General features: G+C 56.0%; 4 protein-coding genes across 4 annotated transcripts; 2 read left to right on the top strand and 2 right to left on the bottom strand.

The window, feature by feature from the left end:
* Positions 1–2629: 2629 nt before the first annotated feature.
* On the top strand, positions 2630–5003 carry UV8b_00320 (uncharacterized protein; the record flags this gene model as incomplete). The annotated part of the gene is made up of 2 exons (XM_043137818.1): positions 2630–4872; positions 4973–5003. The coding sequence occupies 2 exons, from the start codon at positions 2630–2632 to the stop codon at positions 5001–5003; spliced, it is 2274 nt and encodes a 757-aa protein (XP_042993752.1).
* A 190-nt stretch (positions 5004–5193) lies between these two features.
* UV8b_00319 (uncharacterized protein) lies at positions 5194–5516 on the bottom strand (the record flags this gene model as incomplete). Its single annotated transcript, XM_043137817.1, has 2 exons — positions 5194–5372; positions 5459–5516. The coding sequence occupies 2 exons, from the start codon at positions 5514–5516 to the stop codon at positions 5194–5196; spliced, it is 237 nt and encodes a 78-aa protein (XP_042993751.1).
* Positions 5517–6864: 1348 nt separating this feature from the next.
* On the bottom strand, positions 6865–8832 carry UV8b_00318 (uncharacterized protein; the record flags this gene model as incomplete). The annotated part of the gene is made up of 1 exon (XM_043137816.1): positions 6865–8832. One exon carries the CDS (start codon positions 8830–8832, stop codon positions 6865–6867), a length of 1968 nt encoding a protein of 655 aa, XP_042993750.1.
* A 3734-nt stretch (positions 8833–12566) lies between these two features.
* UV8b_00317 (uncharacterized protein) lies at positions 12567–13282 on the top strand (the record flags this gene model as incomplete). The annotated part of the gene is made up of 2 exons (XM_043137815.1): positions 12567–13031; positions 13118–13282. The coding sequence occupies 2 exons, from the start codon at positions 12567–12569 to the stop codon at positions 13280–13282; spliced, it is 630 nt and encodes a 209-aa protein (XP_042993749.1).
* Positions 13283–17879: the final 4597 nt, after the last annotated feature.

The raw sequence follows: 17879 nt of genomic DNA, 5'->3' as shown, positions 1-17879 counted from the left end.
GGGGGGGGGGGGGGGGGGGTTTGGACGGGGCGCGGGTCGGTCGGGGGGTCGCGGTCGGAGGGTCGCGGCGCGGGGAACTGGGCTGGAGTGGTGGGAGGAGAGTGCTCTCAGGGATGGAGGAGTTGCAGCATGGCGGGCCTGGGGGGGGGGGGGGGGGGGGGGGGGGGGGGGGGGCGGCGACGGCGGCGACGTCGGTGACGGGCGGTGATGGGCGGCGATGGGCGGCGATGGGCGGTGATGGTTTTGTTGGGGGTTTGGTTGGTGGGTTGGGCGGGACGAGGCTGGGGGTGCCAGCGGATTTCTGGCAAGGCTACATGACATTACATGTACGGAGCACGACGGAGCACGGACGGCGGAGCACGACGGCCGTGGGCGGGGGAGCGGCATGCTCGGGCTCGTTGGAGGCACGTTGCGGCACGTTGCGGCATCTACAGCAAACCTTGGAGCAGCATCGGGCGTTTGCACCCGGCAGATAGCATAGTATGTACTGTATCTTATGTCTGGGCGTGTCGAGGCGGAGCAGCCCGCCGGTCCGGTCACGGCCGTCCGTCCAGCGTCTAGCCACCAGAACCACCTGCGCCACAGGGTGGCATGTGCCCTGCCCAAGCGCCAGCCAAGTGAGGCTTGGCTTGGCTTGGCTTGGCTTGTCTAGCAGCAGACTTGTGCTTTGCCTGGCGCACGCGAGCAACCAAAATTCATTCGGGGGGGGTGGGGGGGGGGGGGGGGGGGGCTGAGCAAGAGGACAGGCAAAGCTGGACGGTGCCGCGCAGCGCAGTTGCAGAGGCGGTTGTTTAGTCTGCCAGGTCGTCTTGTTCATGTCACGGCGCAGAAATGCGAATGCTTTGCAACCGCTGTCGACGACGACGACGACGACGACGACGACGACGACGACGACGACGACGACGCTCACCGCACCCGACTTTGTTCTCCTTGGTCGAGGCACTGGGCTTCAATCCAATGCCTTTGAGTACCGGCCCTCCCACTTCCCCCAGCCCGGGTACGTACCTCTCAGGCAGGCCAAGGCAAGGCAGGCACTTGCCCTCGGGGCGGGGACCCACTTGCAGACGGGTCTCGCACGCACTCTGCTCTTGGGGCCCTTGGCTTCGTGTGTCGTGTCATTTTTGGCACACGAGGGAGGACGCTTTGGCTTGGGCCGTGACATGCCAATCCGCCCAAACGCGTTCTGCGCCGAGATCAACAACAGCACGAGCAGCAGCACAAAGCATCCTGACGCAGCAAAGCCTCCATCCAGGCCGCCAAGTCGCCAGTCAAACAATCCCCACCCCCTGCCTGGTTTCGTCCCTGGGCTAAATCGGCAAAGCGGGTTGGTTGCTTCGCAAAGCAAACTGCTCAACTTGCTGCAAGGGAAGGAGGGAGGGAGGTGGGGGGCGCCCTGGGCATCCCCTTTGTGGACGAACAAAGTAAAGACCAAAACCTGCGGAGCGCCCGACCCGACTTGCCCGCCGTCCGCCGCCCCTCGAGGGATACGAATGCAGACGAACCAGAATTCGCCTGGCGCGAAGAAAGCTGGTCCCGCTGCACGCCCCCCTGTGGGCTCCGTGGGCAGCCACACCCCTGGCTGATTGGGCATGGCTGGCCGCCCGGTACGACAAGACCGTGCCGAAATACGTAATCGCCAAGACGCGCCAGCTGCTCCTGACCCGCACCCCCGTGGAGCTTCCAGCCGCCCAGTTGCCAGGTGCCAGTCGCCAAGTCGCCAATTCAGTTGCCAGCTGCAAGCAGCCAGCAGCCAGCAGCCAGCAGCCAGCAGCCAGCAGCGCCAGCAGGGCGCAGCAAGCAGGGCGCAGCAAGCACCCACCCACCACAACGCGCTGCGCTTCGTTTTTTTTTGGGGGCCAAACCGCGCTGGAAGCCGCCCAGCTGCCCGCCTCGTACAGGGCAATTCGTGGCCGCCCTCCGCTCCATGTCCAGGCCGCCTCGCTGCCTCCATGTCGCTTTCTCTCCCCACCGTCGCCCATCGCCCATCGCCCATCATCGTCCATCGACCACCGACTATCGAACCCATCGTCAACCCGCCTCGGCGTGTCGCTTGTTCGTCTTCGGCCCGCTACTCTCAAACCTAAACCTCGCATCCCATCCAGCCTTGTGCCTTTGCTCTTTGTCTAAACCACCTTCTTTCCATCGCTCGTCGCGCACATTCGCTCCCTCCCAGTCCGTCTGCTCGGCAAGCACAGGGCTTCTTCTTCACCCTCTGGCTGCCCGCCCTCTCGTCTTGCTCATCGCCCGGCCGTCTCCTCGCGCGTCCTCCCCGAATGTTGATCGCCGTCCCTGAACGAAACAACCGTTGCTTGCTTTCCTGATTCGAATCTGCAGCTTGTTTGGAGCATCTTGTCGTCTTGTTCTTCTCGACCGTCCGTCTGCCCGCCCGCACGCCGGCCCACCTATTTCCTCACCGACGAGACGTCAAGCAGCCGTCACTTTCACTCTCCCAACGGTCGATTCCCCCCCTTTCCCCCCCCCCCCCCCCCCCCCCCCCCCCCCCCCGACTGACGCTGCCAAAAACTCGACGACGATACCCACTGATCGATCTGTCCTCGCCTCGTCGTCCGCTTGGCCGTGAACCTTGTCTCGTCCTCCGCACACACAAGAACCCCCATCCACATTCAACATGCGGTCGCTTTTGAAAGCACCGCTTCTCCTCTTGGCCTCCTTGGGCGGCATGCCTTTGCCGGTCACGGCCGAGAACATGCTCATGTCCAACTCCCTCAACAATTGTCAGGAGGATTCCAGCTTCACGGCCAGTCTCTTCAAGGTCGTGTACACGCCAAGCAACAACTCAGCCACGGTGCAAATCGTCGCCACCTCGTCCGTTCAAGGCTATGTTCTTTTCGACGTGTCCATTTCCGCCTACGGCTACACCTTTTTGAGGACCACGGTCGATCCTTGCGACATCAAGCTGGGTGGATTGTGCCCCGCGGTGGCCGGAAAGATTCCCTTTGCCTTCAACCTGGCCGTTCCTTCCGACGCTGCCAAGCGGATTCCTGCCTTTGCCTACAGCATCCCCGACCTGGACGCCACCGTTCGCGTACAAATCAACCTGACAAAGACGGACAATCCCCGCAGCATCGCCTGCGTCGAGGCCGACATCTCCAACGGAAAGACGGTTGATTTGCTCGGGGTCAAGTGGGCCACCGCCATCATCGCTGGCCTCGCCTTGGTCTCCTCCGCCATCGTCAACGGCCTCGGACACTCCAACACGGCCACCCACGTCGCCGCCAACTCGCTGTCCCTCTTTAGCTACTTCCAGGCTCAGGCTATTCTCGGCCTCTCCGCCGTCCACCTGCCCCCCATTGTCCAGTCGTGGACCCAGGATTTCCAGTGGTCCATGGGAATCATCAAGGTCGACTTCATGCAGGACATCTTTACCTGGTACCAGCGTGCTACCGGCGGCACCCCGTCGACCATTTTCGACACCATCTCCACCGTTTCCGTCCAGGTTGAGAAGCGCGGCCTCCAGCTGGCCAGCCACGGCCTGAGCCTGTTCAGACGGAGTGCCGCCATGATGCCCAAACCCATTGTCGTCGCCGCCGCCAACCTCGCGAAGCGCGGCAACGTCATGACGTCGTCTGGAGCCTACATCGTCTACGGCATCCAGCGCGTGGCCTTCCGCTCCAAGATCGAAACCACCAACCTGTTCATGACGGGCCTGACCTTCTTTTGCATCTTCGTCCTCCTGACCATGATCGCGGTCGCCTGCTTCAAGGGACTGTGCGAGCTCGCCGTGAAGCGCAAGTGGATGGACGGCAACACCTTCATCGACTTCCGCAACGGCTGGTTCACCGTCCTCAAGGGCATCCTCTTCCGAGTCGCGCTCATCGGCTTCCCTCAGCTAGCCATTCTGTGCTTGTGGGAATTCACCCAGGGCGACTCCGCGGCCGAGGTCGTCCTCGCCGTCTTCTTCTTCTTTGGCCTGACCGCCACCCTGGCCTGGGGTGCCAGCAAGGTCATTCGCATCGCCCGCCGCTCCATTGTCATGCATCGCAACCCTGCCTACATTTTGTTTTCCGACCCTCAGGCGCTCAACAAGTGGGGGTTCCTCTACATCCAATTCCGCGCGTCGGCCTACTACTTCATCGTCCCCGTTCTGTGCTACACCCTCGTCAAGGCCATGTTCGTCGCTCTCGCCCAAAAGAGCGGCGTCGCCCAGTCGATTGGCTTCGTCGTCATTGAGGCTGCCGCTTTGATTGCCGCCTCGGTGATGCGGCCCTGGATGGACAAGAGCACCAACTCGTTCAACATTGCCATTTGCGTCGTCAACTTCCTCAACGCCATCTTCCTGCTCATCTTCTCCAACGTCTTTGGCGCCCCCCAGCTAGTGGTGGGCGTCGTCGGAGTCGTGCTGTTCGTCCTGAACGCCGCCTTCTCCCTGATTTTGCTGCTCATGGTCATCATATCCACCACCGTCACCTTCTTCCGCAAGAACCCCGACGCTCGCTACCAATACATGGCCGACGACCGAGCTTCCTTTATGAAGTCGCAGACGCAATTGACCACCACCACCGAGCTGGATGCTCTCGCCGCCACCGCTCGAGGCGACAAGGCGGGCAACAAGTCTCACTTGGACTTGGAGGATGACAATGACTCGCTCTCGTCAGAAGACCTTCGCCGCCGGGCCGCCGCCGGCCAAGTCTCCTCCGCCGCAGCTTCCCAGCACTCGTTGCAAGGGCAGCAGAACGGGCCGCGCTCGCCCGTCAACCCCTCGATGCCGCTGTTTCCCGCCGGCCAGCGGCCCGAGAGCCCCTTTCGCTCCGCGTCGCCGAGTCCGTACAATCGTAGCGGATCCGCCATGGGCCAGCGCTCCAATAACAGTGCGAGCCCGGCTCCCGGACACAAACCGCAAAACAACGCCAGGTAAGTCTCTTGACGCCCATCTTGGCCGCGACGGGGGCGCGGGTGTGAAACCAATACGGACAATGAGAAACAAAATGCTGACCAAACACTTGCGTAGCAGTCCGTGGCAGCGCGGCGCTGGCTACGACTAGGCTCATCGGCAGGACGACGTTGATGCGTCGATCCTGTGATGCTGCTTCTCAAGCAAAAAATCATGGCAGAGTAGTAGCATGCATACAGCAGCAGAATGCATACTCGGGGAGGGGACTACTCAGTTGGTAGCTTTTGGTCTGAACAGCCAGCCCGCAGTGCAGACGGACGGCATGTACGCACGAAATGCGGCTACTTCAGCACCCCTCGCCGCCGAGCTTTGCCGTCATCAATCTTGTCGACTGCCAGGCGCGCATGCCACGACGTCTCGAGACCCGGCAACCTCGCCCCCTTTGGCTGCTTTTTCTCCTCCTCCTGCTCCTTTTGCTCCTGCTCCTCCTGCTCCTCCTGCTCCTCCTCCTCCTTCTTCACTTGATAGGTCGTTTTCCTTTTGTAGGTATTAGCTCGCCAAGGAACGGCAGCTGGCGTTGGTCATGTTTCGTGGTTCCCGGGCTACAGCCCAAGCCGTCCGGACCATCCCGCCTTGTGTCGTTGTGCGCCTGCGTCGATTTCATGGTTGCGTGTGAATGTCTTTGGTCTTTTGTTTGTTATTTCATTTTTTCTGTACACTACATACACTACATATACTGGATGGGAAACAACGTTTGGCGATTTTCGCAGTCTCTGATGATTTGAGTCGTGCCGTGGCCGCTTATACAAATACACACACATACGTGGGCATTGCCGCCCACGACGGGGGGGAAAGCAAGGGGGTGTTTTTTCGGGGCCGGGGTTCCGGATTTCAGGCGGGGGGGGGGGGGGGGGGCATGTTAGGTTACTCCGTAGATAGATGAGGGGGCCTTTTGAGAATAGATAAAGTACGTCGGCTTGAAGATGTCAATGCGTCGGCACGAGCCGATGCCGTCGCGTGTCGCAATGTAGATGTAAGTCCGTCGATGCGTGGCTGGCACGTCTACAAAATAAAAAAAAAGAAAAAAAGAAAAGAAAAGAAAAGAAAAGAAAAGAAAAGAAAAGAAAAGAAAAGGGGTAAACAGCCCAGTCGATCAGCAGACGACTGTGCGCAGCAGATACCTCAGCGTTGTCGGGTCGGCGGCTGGACCGGAGCACGACACGTCAGTTCTGTCATGTCTGTCGTTTCTGTCTGTTCATGTCTACGTCTGCTCATATCTGTTCACGTCTGTTCACATCTGTTCACGTCTGTTCACATCTGTTCACGTCTGTTCATGTCTGTCCACGTCTCATGTCCATGTCTCATGCTGTCATGTCATGCCATGTCACTATTAGGTGGTATGTTGCTAGCCTAGCCTAGTTTACGGATGCCCAGCCCACCGCGCCGGGTCGCGTCTCCCGTCCCGTCGTCCAGTGCTAATCCTGGCCCGTGCGGTTCCATGCCGAGGCGGCGAGGGAAAAAAAAGAAAAGGGACATCAAGCATGAAGACCAAGTTTGGGATGGCGGGCCAAAAAATAAAGAAGATGAGAAACAAAAAAAAAAAAAAAGATGAAAAAAAGATGAAAAAAAGATGAAAAGAGATGATGAAGTATAGATGATGGAGAAGGATATGAAGCAGAAGAGGAGGAGAGACAAACACATTTGACGGAGCAAACCCGACGAGGGAAGCCGGATGGGGAAAAAAAAAAAAAAACTCGCAAAGAATCGCGGGAAACAAGCCGTGGAATCGAGCTTCAGACAGGACATTCGGAAGAGAAGAATAAGACGGCAGACGACAAGACAAAACACAACCAGATCTACATGGAGGTGCCGACGGATTGGGGGCGCGCTTCGTCTTGATCGTCGCAGGTGCCGGCCGCTTGGCAGAAAAAGAAGGAATAAAAGTAGTAGTCAAGGTAGCAGCAGCAGCAGCAGCAGCAGCAGCAGCAGCAGCAGCAGCAGCAATTCCTCGGCTACATGGAAAACCCCTGCTCGATAAGCTTGTCGACGTCTCCTCCGGCTGCCGCCACGGCCTTGATGGCAGCTTCGCTAAGGCGCCTTCTTCGCTCCTGCGCCTCCTTCTCCCTGCGGGCTTTGGTCTTGGAGCTCCCGCTGGGCGCCACGCCCGTCATCAGGACGGATCCGTCGTGCGGCGTAAAGTTGACGAAGCCCAGGCCGCCGCCCGAGTCGCTGGCCATGCCTGACGACCCGCTGACGTCGCGCGAGCGGCGCTTGCGGACGCTGCACGGCGTCCCGGGCATCGTGCCGGGCAGGCGCCCGGACGCGCTCCTGGACGACGAGACGGAGCCGCCGGAGCTGTGGCGCGAGCGGGGGATGGCCACCGACGGATCTGCCCGTGTAGGCGAGGCCGACGGTCGGCGCTGCCTCCGTACCGGCGAGCACGACATGTGCCTCGCCCCGGACGACTTGGCCTTGGGCGGACGATGCGATCGCTCCGAGTTGGGCACCGTCTGGCGGAGGGGGGGCTGGGGTGGCAGGAAGGTCGGCGCGTTGGCAGTCAGCTCGTTTACTGCGGCCGACGGCGCACCTTGCGGTTGAGCCATCTGGATCATGAGTCCGCCGGTGCTGGGGTTGGGTGCGGAGCCGTAGTCGTACGGCATGACGGGGTGCTGTCCAGCTCCCATGACCTGAACACTGGAGCTTGTCTGGTCATGGGCGTATGCGTGTGCGTGTGCGTGTGCGTGTGCGTCTTGATGCATCATGCTGGGATTCCACCATGGCGCTCCTCCTGGCTGGCTCGTGACGTATTCGCCTCCAGCGCCAGTCCAATGCATTTGCTGCTGCTGCTGCTGCTGCCAAGAAGGATCCAGTGGGAACTGAGCCGGACCTGGCTCGCTCCCGACCCCCTGCGAGTCAACGGGAGTGTCGGGCGCTGGTTGGCCATAGTATGGGAGAGGGACGCCGGGCAGGGGCGCCATGAGCGAGTTCTCTTTGAACGGGTCTTCATACTGGCCGCGAATAAACTGGTGGCCAGTCTGGTCCTGCTGCTGTTGCATGGGCGGGGACACGGGCAGATTTTCCTGGGTGACAGCTCGAGGCTTTCGTGGCCGGTGCTTAAACACTATCAGAGGCTCGTACGGTTGTTGTTGTCGTTGTTGTCGTTGCTGCTGCTGTTGCTGTTGCTGTTGCTGTTGAAGTTGCTGCTGCTGCTGTTGTTGTTGCTGCTGTTGCTGTTGCTGTTGCTGTTGCAGTTGCTGTTGCTGTTGCAGTTGCAGTTGCAGTTGCTGTCGCTGTTGCTGTTGCAGTTGCTGCGACTGTTGTGCTTCTTGCGCAGGTGACGCCGGTCGAGTTGCTCGGGCTGTCCTCTTGTTCTTTCGCAGCTGGGTCGCCTTTCTTATTGTAGACGACAGGGCTTCAACGAGCTTGTTGGGCTTGCGAGAATCGGGAGTTGGGGACGACGGGTTTGAGGTGGAGGTGGCGGCAACCTTTGGTTTCTGTGGTGAGTGGATAGATATGCCTTCTAGTCGACTGAGGTCGGCCTCCGACATGGACGCCCTTTCCACGTACTCGAACTGCTGCTGCGAGACGTTGGCAAGCAGCTCGTCGGTACGCAGCAGCAGGTCGTTTGGGTTGACTTCCTCTCTTACGGTCGAGCCGGGTGCGCCCATGTGGGAGCTGCTGGACAAAAAGTCCACCTCGTCCCCGGACGAGACACCAGATGACAGAGTGCTGTCTAGGACTGCGCCGTGGTCCTGCATCAGGAGAGATTCGGCCATGCCAGGCATGGTTGTCGCGACAGAGCTCAAGTCAGTGTCGATGAATGCAGAACCGGCTTCGTGGGCGTCAAAGTCAACAAACTGGCCAAAGAAGTCATTGGCCTGGGTATCGGGACTGGCGCTGTCAATGTCCTCCCAGTACATGCTCGGATCCCTGTCACCGTCAACGGCCTCTGTTTTGACGGGAACCCTCCAAGAGGTCATATTGACCAGAGGTTTTTACGGGCGCAGTGAACCAGTTGGTTTGTGTGTTGTAGGCTATGCCCACGCACAAGATCAGGACCCGTGGCTCTTGCGGATATGAGCTAGAGACAAGAACAACAGCCCGTGCAAATGTTTAGGATGAGGGTGAAATCCAATGTAAACAATAAGTGGAGAGCGGTTGCAGAAGATGGACGTTTTGACCAGAGGGAAGAAGGGGAAAAAAAAAAAAAAAAGGGCTAGAGGAAACGGTGTAGGAAGAAGAGCTACACCTTGGAATCTGGATGGGCGAGGCGGAAAGCTATCGTAGCTGTTATCCATGGTCCGTGAACAGCAACGGGACCAAACCTTGTCAGCCATATAGCTTCGTGTAGCAACAATAGGCCAAAAGGATGCCTAGCAACGGCGTCAAGGTCATGTAGCAACCGATCCAAGCCCTAACTGCATTGTTTAGAACTAAAGTGCAAGGTGGAATATGCAGGAATGTGTGAACATAGCGCTTTGCATTCCAGTCAGGGTCTTGATCTTGGGCCCCCCCCAAAAAAAAACCTCATTTGGGTTTGAGCCCGTCACACGTTTCCGCCTCCACAGGCCCGCCTCCCGGCTTCGCCATGCCATGATGTGAGTCTGTGACTGCAACGCCGTCTCCCATGGGGCCCCAAGGTTTGAGGGCAATCTGGTTGCGATGGACAGACAACATGGGAAGAGGAAGTCACGGGCCCCCTCGCGCCTCGGCGGGAAATTAGTGCTAGGCTTCAAGCCGAGTGGACCGGTTTGGTGTTGGTTGATGCGTGGCAGGGCGGCCTAAGAATGCCGCCGTTGGCAAGACTGCCGGTTGACAAGCACGGCGCAACGTGCAGCAGCTCGTGCGCGGCAGGGATCCAACGGCTTTGCAACCATTTTAGCGCGTTAGTCTTGCGCTTATCTTGTCTGACGGCGACAAGCGGGAAAATAGAATGTGCAACGAAGCTCGGGACATAAACCGCAGGGGTTCTAGTGCCTTTGCACTGCTCCGAACGAGGAGGGCCCTTGACCTGTTGCGGCTGATGCTCTATTTTTGCGGGAGCAGCTCGAGAGCAGACGAGACTCGTTTTGGGGCAAAACCTCTGCCTTGTACTGCGAGACTGAGTGGCGGGTTTATGGCTTTCGTTGCAACTTTCAAGATTCTGGCCGCGCAAAGAAGTGACTTTGACTGCATGCCATGTCAAGCCCACCAAGTTGACGAGGACCATGGCTCACCACGGCTCACCACGGCAAGTCGGCGAGCCCACGAGTTCACCATCACGGACCAAGGCCAAGGCCAGGCCGGGAAGGGCCCACAAGGTAATCGAGCCGCATTACCCCACATGTTTCAGTACGATGCTTGGCGAATGTCGTCGACTGCAAGGAGTATGTACCCCCAAACCCAGCCTCCTTCCATGAGGAGCTGAGGAGCCCAAGGGAAGGCTGCTGCCAAAACCAGGTAAAATCATGAAACGGGGGGAGGGCCAGGGCCCGTGACGACATGACGCAGTCAGAGGACGTGGGACGAGCCGAACGAGAATCGCACGGCCAGAGGAAGCCGTCTTTGCCCAGCCGTGGAGCCATCCAACTCGGCCCTTGCGTGTCGGCGAGAAGTGATGTCGGCCAGGCCAGGCCCAAAAAAAAAAACAAAAAAAAAAAGTTCATTTATCACAGCATGCGAGGTGATATTGCCCTTCCATGTTGTTGGATTGTCGGAGACTTCGGAGCCACAAGCTGTCACAAACCAGGCAACCATTGGTTTCGAGGGGGGAAATCGACATCGACACCTAACAGGCGATGGACGCACGCGTGCTGCAAAATCTGTCATTTTTTTTTTTTTAATTTCATTCCCAGCTCGAGTGATATTTTTGACGAACAGGACTCCATTTCTGGAGGAAGACGAGCATCGTGACGCACGTGAGGCCAAAGCCATGCATGGTCTGAATCCTGACAGCCAAGTCTGCCAATGGCATCCCCCTAGACAAGGGGAAACGGGGCACCTGCAGGCACGTGCATCCGGTGACAGCAACGGGAGAGGTGCAGGAAGACGACGCGACGGAACATTGCAACTGATCAGACTTTGGTGGCTAGGAAACTCAAAAAAAAAATACAGGCAGAGTGCAGGCGGTTTTGGATCACATTGCTGCCAGTTGACGCTGGATGAGGTTTTTTGTTGTTTGTTGTTTGGTGCAATGGCAGTGCTAGACCTACGATACGGGCTAGGCGACTTGTCAATCCCATCAAGTTTTTCAGCCTGAGCAGCTGGGCACTCCGGAACTCCCCTCCCTCCGTACAAGGCGGGGTAAAGCGAGATCGGCGTCACTCCTCCAGAGGGCTTGGCTGCCTTGGCTTTATCTTGTACTCTGTACTCCGTAACCGACATGCAGTTACCAGCCTCGTTGGTTGGCTGCTCTTTCCCAATTTAACCTGCATCCCTTCCTTCTCAAGAGGCTGGGTAAAAAGGCCCGTGCTTACCGTGTGCCAGGCGCCGAGGCCCACAGGTTATGCTGGTACCACGTCCTGCTGATCAAGCCCCTGCTTGCCCCGTAAAACAGCCACTGCAGGCGCCCTGCGGCTTGGGCCGCCAGTCAAGTGCACTTGCACATTGACCTCGATGGTTTCGTCACACTTTGTGTAATCGCTGATACACAACTTTGTCAGTCAGCCTTTGGCAACCACAGCCCGTGACAATCCTGGCGCTCGAATGACATGTTTTATTTAAAAGTCTCTATTCTACAAGCCAGGAACCTGTGGATATCCTATGCGTGGCAAGATGCTGAGTCGAAATGTAGTTGACCAATCATTCCTTTGCAGATTCTCTTCTTTTTTTACACCCAGAATGGGGCTTCCAAAACGCCGGTTGTGATGTATTATAAAACCCCCAACCTCTCGAGTGGCCAGCTTAACCCGAGAGTTCATATTGAAAACGCCCGCAAAAGAGTTGGAGCGGGTAAGTAGTAGAAGTAACGGAGTCTGTTCAAACAAGCCCACGTAATGAAGGCTCTCGCTATGGTATCAGATGTAGAAATTTGTGGAGAGGGGGAAAAAAAGGGGGGAAGTAAAAGGAGTAGAGGAGGAGGACGAGGAAGTGAAGGAGGAGGAGGAGGAAGTGAAGGATGAGGAGAAGGAGAGGGAAGGGGGTCGTCAAGATCTTCTACATTATTCAGTGGGTGTCGGGTCTGCCAAATTTTGACTTGCTACTGCAAATGATATTGGGAGGTTGCACTTTGCCAATGCTTTTCAAAACACTCAAGACTGGTTTGCTTCTCAACTCCGCAGCTGCTCGCTGCTGGCTGCTGACGAGGCCTTCAGCCGGGTTTGATTCTTTCTGAGTCTTCTCCTTCTCATTCGCGGAGCTCTGTACACAACGCGAGAGCACTGAAACGCAGCCTCGGCAGAGGTCCTGAATCGTAATGCGTCGCCATCAAGTGCATGTTCCGCCATGCTCCGAATGAGATGAAGATCCTCGCCAGCTCCGGCAAAGTCATCCAGTTCTTCATTGCAAGCTTGGTGAGCTCCCAAATCATGTTGCGCAGCCTCCTCACTTGAGACTAGATGAACCGAGGCTGGGCGATGTGAGAGCTTTCCGCAAGAAGACGAGGGCGAGGGCGAGGGCGAGGGCGAGGGAGTCAAAATCAATGCATCCTGTGCTTGTGGCGGTCGTGCTGGTGACGGATGTGCATGTGCCGGACGAATGAGTCGGTGGTTCGCAGAGAGATGCCGGCAGTCGCAACATGACGCCGGCCGACAATCCCCGGGCAATTCAGCGACGTCCTTTGCTTCCCAGGCATCCTCAACGCTTTCTTTCTGGGCTGCATGACTTTTGTATACGTCGCGCTGTTGGCTCCAGGACGGTGATGTCTTTTCTCGTTCAAGCGACCCGAAGCTGGCCAAGCCAGATCCAACGTCGGCATCATGAGTCTGTAGCTTCAACGAATGCTTTCCCAACCGATGGACAACAGGTGAGGAAATGGATCGCTTCCAGCTATCGTGCGCGGAAAGCTGCTGCTGTCGGGATTCTGATCTCGGGTGTGGTCGTGACTGTATCCATGCTGTCCCGAGGCTCGCCGGAAGCGGCTGTTCTGGTACAGAACAAGATGTGCAAAGGTTGGGTTCTGCGGGTAGAGAAGGCGAGTTTCTTGGAGCCTCCGCTGGCCGCTCTGGCCAGAAACTTTGAGGGCATTCCATGGAGAGGATCGGTACGTCATGGATCAGACTGCTTGTGACACGTGAGTCGTTGCGTCGTTCATGGAGCTATCCTGCGCACGCTCATGATTCACGACAGGCTGTAATTGACATGGTTGGCAGCCATAATAAACTAGCAACGAAAACGTCGACCGCCGACCGGCGATGGGAAAGGGACTACTCCGGAGCCGCCAAGGTGGAATTGGGTCGCATCCGAGTCTGTGGTGGTGATGTCAACTTGCGAATCAAGAAACCGCTTGGTTAGGTTAGGTATGTAGCAAGTAATTAGCAAAGCCTGCGGAGGTTGATTGCTGGTGCACAAGGAACGGGGAGGAAACTTGTCGACTTGGCGCGACCTGGGCAGGCAGCCATGCTGTGCCAACGTGGGATGAGGATGGTCATTTCAGCTTCAAAGAAAGTATTTGTACTCGAGACGGGGACTGGAAAAGGCGTGTAGTTACTCAAGATTTGCAGCTATCAATCCATGATTATTGACGAATGAAGCCAACTGCTGGCATTCAGGGTGGGTCATCTGAGGAAGTGGGGCCAGACCTGCGGGTCCTGTGGCGCTAGCCTTGAATTTATATTTTACAATGTTGCCAGATGGAATTTTTAATTGAGTACAGATTTCTATTGGAAAAGAAAAAAAGAAAAAAGAGGAAAAAGAAAGAAGGAAGGGGAAAAGAAGAGACAGAGGCGGTTATAGAAATGTGTGCAAAATCTTATTGACTTTTTTTTGCAGGAGTATTCCAGCTCTCTCCTCACCCCGGAAACGCTCAATTTGACGTGCTACAGCCTCGATATATACTGTACGCAAGAGTCAGCCTCCAAGGCTCAAGCCACTAAGCCCTAGCCTTTTGGGTTCCCCGGTGGCGCAACCAGGCTGGGCTGACCCAGATCATTGGCGCAGGGCGGACTTTGGTGGTGACGGCACGTACCAGACTGCATGGCCTAGGGACATGCACTCATCGACTCGACGTAAAGGCGTGCTTCGCTGTATTTTGAGACTACATATCAACCGACCTATGCCCCCCCCAAGTCATTCGACCCCCCCATAATAACTTAACAGACCTGACCAATGCTCTTTCCTAATATCTCTAGAGATACGCTAATAAATAGTAGTAGATCCTTTAATCTATAGTGGCCGCTAGACTATAAGTATCTTTATATATATTTTTCTATAGTGAGTGACTTCCCTTATATTTTTACTAGGTATCCCTACCTAAGAACCTAATATTAAAAGTAGATAAAGTACCTTTATATAGACTTTTGTATCGAAAGTGACTTCCTTTCTTTTATTAGGTAGGTACCTAGGTCCTTAGGTACTATACGTAGAAAAAGTACCTTTATATATATTTTTCTATATAAAGTGACTTCTTATATTTCTACTAAGTACCTAGGTTCCTAGTACCTAGGTACTAGGGATAGAAAGAGAGGTACCTTTATATATATATTTCTATAGAAAGTGACTTCTTTAGTATTCTTACTAGGTACCCTTACATAAGAACCTAATAAAACAGCAGAGAAAGTACTTCTCCCTATATTTTTCTAAAGAAAGTGACTTCTTTAATTTCTTTTACTAGGTACCCCTACCTAAGAACCTAGTAAAATATCAGAGAAAGTACTTCTCTATATAGTTTTCTATATAAAGTGACCTGGCCCACTATTCCCTACTAAACCAATTATATTAAGAGTATAGCCCACAGCAATGGTTAGGTCAGTTAAGTTATTATGGGGGGGTCGGATAATAAGGGGGGGACACAGGCCGGTTGACTTATACCCTCCTGTATTTTGCACCGCGGGTCTGGTTGGTATGTGCCGAAGGTACCTAGCTAGGTACGTAGCATGTAGGAAGCAGGAAGCAACCAGATCGTCGCGCTGTCCAAAGCTCGAGAGTCGAAGCCCGTTGGCTGAACCTTTTTGCAGCAGTCAATGGTTTGTCACAGCCGCCCGTTGCGGCTGCGAGAACGGGGGATTCTATAACATTTGACAGTGATTGATTATTAAGTGTTCAACTCTCGGTCGTCTTGAGCCACGCAGAGCCAACAAAAAAAAAAAAAAAAATAGAGCCAGTAGATCTACCAAGGTACTCTCCGTACTTGGTAGATGTGCAACCCAGAATCACCCTTGCTTGGCTCGTTGAATGCAAGAGATTCCCATCTTCGAGACTCGCAATCAGCTATTAGGTACCTACAGGAATTCAGAGTTAGTTGTTCCGACATTTCTTCTTGTCAGGTTGCCAGTCCAAGTCAGCACGTCAACGACCAGCCGCAAAAGCGCGCGACGTGCGGTACAGAGTACCTTGTGCGAAAAGGTACTCGGTGTGGCGCCGCTTGTCTCACCGAGTCTGAAGTACTCCGTACATGTACGAAGCAAGCTGCGGATAGGAGGCACCTGGAGTAAATGGCACGTACGGAGCATATGAATATGAAGCCCAATAACGCAACGCGTCACACAATATTGAGAGCAACAGGCACAGAATGACTCTGGAATACTCCGTCTCCGTACTCCGTTGTGAACAACATGGAAGTTCGAATTGCGCAGGTCCACCTTTGCAGCGCGATTTTATTAGAATCAATCTGCAGCGCTAACTTGCCGACTCCGAAGTCCTTGAAGCGTCCAGACCATTCGCTTTGTCACCCCAATCTGTTTGCGCAAAAATCATGGCAGCAACAACTTATGCGCAGCCTGGCCCGGCGGCGGGAAGTGAGGCTCGACGGATTGATCTTGCACTACGGAGTACTGCGGCCTGTCTTCTTGTCTGCCTGTCCGTCTTGTCACTGGTCAGCCTCGGGGCTCAAAGCAAGCTGCCGTGTCAAGGGCGAAGGCTCCTTTTCGACGGATTTTTGCGTCGTCCGACTCCTGATCCCTGACGGCTGGTCGCATTGGGCGTTGGGGATTCGGGACTGCCAGTGTCTTGATCACAATCACCTGTTTCACTTGTTGCAAGGAATCTTGGTGTTTTGGCCCAAAACGTGGTTCAAGCTGCGGATCAACGACTATTATTAGCCCCCGTGTTGATGCAGCGTGAGACACATCGGCCAACAGCCGGCTCGGTATAGGAGGTACCTTTGACCGTTTGACGCGCCCGTATACCCGTACACCCGTACCTGCTCTTATGTCTATGCTCCGCTCCGTTCGCTGCCTACGTTGGCTGTACGGACGAGGCTCTACCGAGTACAGCCATTGTTCATGTGCGCCGCCCAAGTTGGGTATCTTGGAGGCAGGTGCCTAGGAGGTTAGGCAGGTAGGTAGGTCGCTATGTGAATCCGTTTACGTCTTGCCAACTTTTGCCGATGCACTGACATGTCATCGTCTTATTATTAGTCTGGTGCTTCCTTGGGTTAGTCACACGCGGCTCGGAGGCGACGGATAAGCTCCCTGGCCCAGGCTCCAAACTGGGAACCATGAAGCTCCCAGTTGCAGCAGGCCAGGAGGGACAGAAAAGGAAAAGCCCCGGCCGCCACTGCGTCAATGTGGTCTTTTGAAGATCAGGCTGCCCTGCCCGCACGAGCCAGCTTCCTGATTCCCATGCCATCCATGTGCCTCGGAGAAGGAAAAAGGAAACATCGGGCATGAAACGTGAGTGGATTGGAGAAACCGGGTCGTACTGCTCGACCTATAATTAATCTACCATACCACACACGCCATCTCGAGACTGGTCCGGTCCCTCCGCTGCAACCGGCCCAGGCACCCATGGCCCAGGCTGGGAAGCCCGCCAAGGGAAAACGGCAAGCTGGTCCGAGCAATCTCTCTCGTTAGCAGTGGGGGGCTGACCCGGGCATGGCGTCACGGGTTGCCGATCCTGGGTTTGGCCCTGGCCCAGGCGCGATGCCTGCCATCCTGCTCATGGTTTCGGGGAGTTTAGGACGCCATGTCTGCGCAATGGCAGCACCACAAACTCCACAGACTCCATGCTACACATCCAAAGGAGTTGAGGGAGGCCCGCCCGTGGTGCTGTACACTCGCGTGCTGAGTCCCGAATCACTGCTATGAGGATGATTTCGCGCCTCGGAGGGTTCGAGACCAACTTGTAGAGCTGGTGTGCAGTATGCACTGGGCACTGGGCCGGACAGCGGGTCTTGCTCTCGACTCTCTGCGTCCTTATCATGACGGCTTCTTTGCATGCTCTCTTCGGACTACCTCCGCTGTTGGTTGAGTCTGGTCTGACGGTTCTGGCGGCTGGCCCTCGCCGACCCTGGTGGCCCGGCCGTGCTGCGTCACACGAGGTAATTAAGAGACGAGCGCGCCATCATGCCGTGTTCCTCTGTGCATATTTGTTGCTTGGCTCGTCGTTTAACCCGCAGAGCTGTCAGATTCCCCAGCTTCCGCAAAAATGGGAATCTCGGAGTGCCCCAAGCGCAAGTTGAGGAACATTGGAATGATCCGTGGGGCAGTGCCTTCTCCAGACATACCGAGTACCGGCCTAAATTACTCCGTAGCAGAGACAACAACAACAAGGTGGCAGACGCTGTACTCTGGAGTCCGAACGCCGTGGCTGTCAATGTCATTGCGGGGGTTTTATCACGGACGGATGCACCTTGTTCTCTCGCTACGTGACAGGCAAAGTGCCTGCCGTCATCCCGCCTTCCCTTCCGAGTGCCGTGCACGTGAGAAGTAGGGTTTTTTTTTTTTTCTTGGCAAGCAGATACCTGCATCGGTCTGTCAGATTCGTTGTTGCCATCGGGGGCAGAAGGCAGGCGCTAAACCGGGCCAATGACCCGCATAATCGCGAGGCTGCTGGCGCTGGCTCCACCTCGGCGGCTATCGAGACGGCGGATAGCCAATAACGTCATGTTCAACGCCTGTCTTGGCTTTCGAGCTGCTCCCGACGGTGCGGTGAGATTCTTCAGTCCTTGGGG

The sequence above is a fragment of the Ustilaginoidea virens genome, chromosome 1 (genome assembly GCF_000687475.1).
Source record: "Ustilaginoidea virens chromosome 1, complete sequence".
In the NCBI taxonomy this organism is placed as follows: Eukaryota; Fungi; Ascomycota; class Sordariomycetes; order Hypocreales; family Clavicipitaceae; genus Ustilaginoidea; species Ustilaginoidea virens.
Note: the sequence above shows the minus strand (reverse complement) of the source record. Positions and strands in the feature narration are given on the sequence as shown.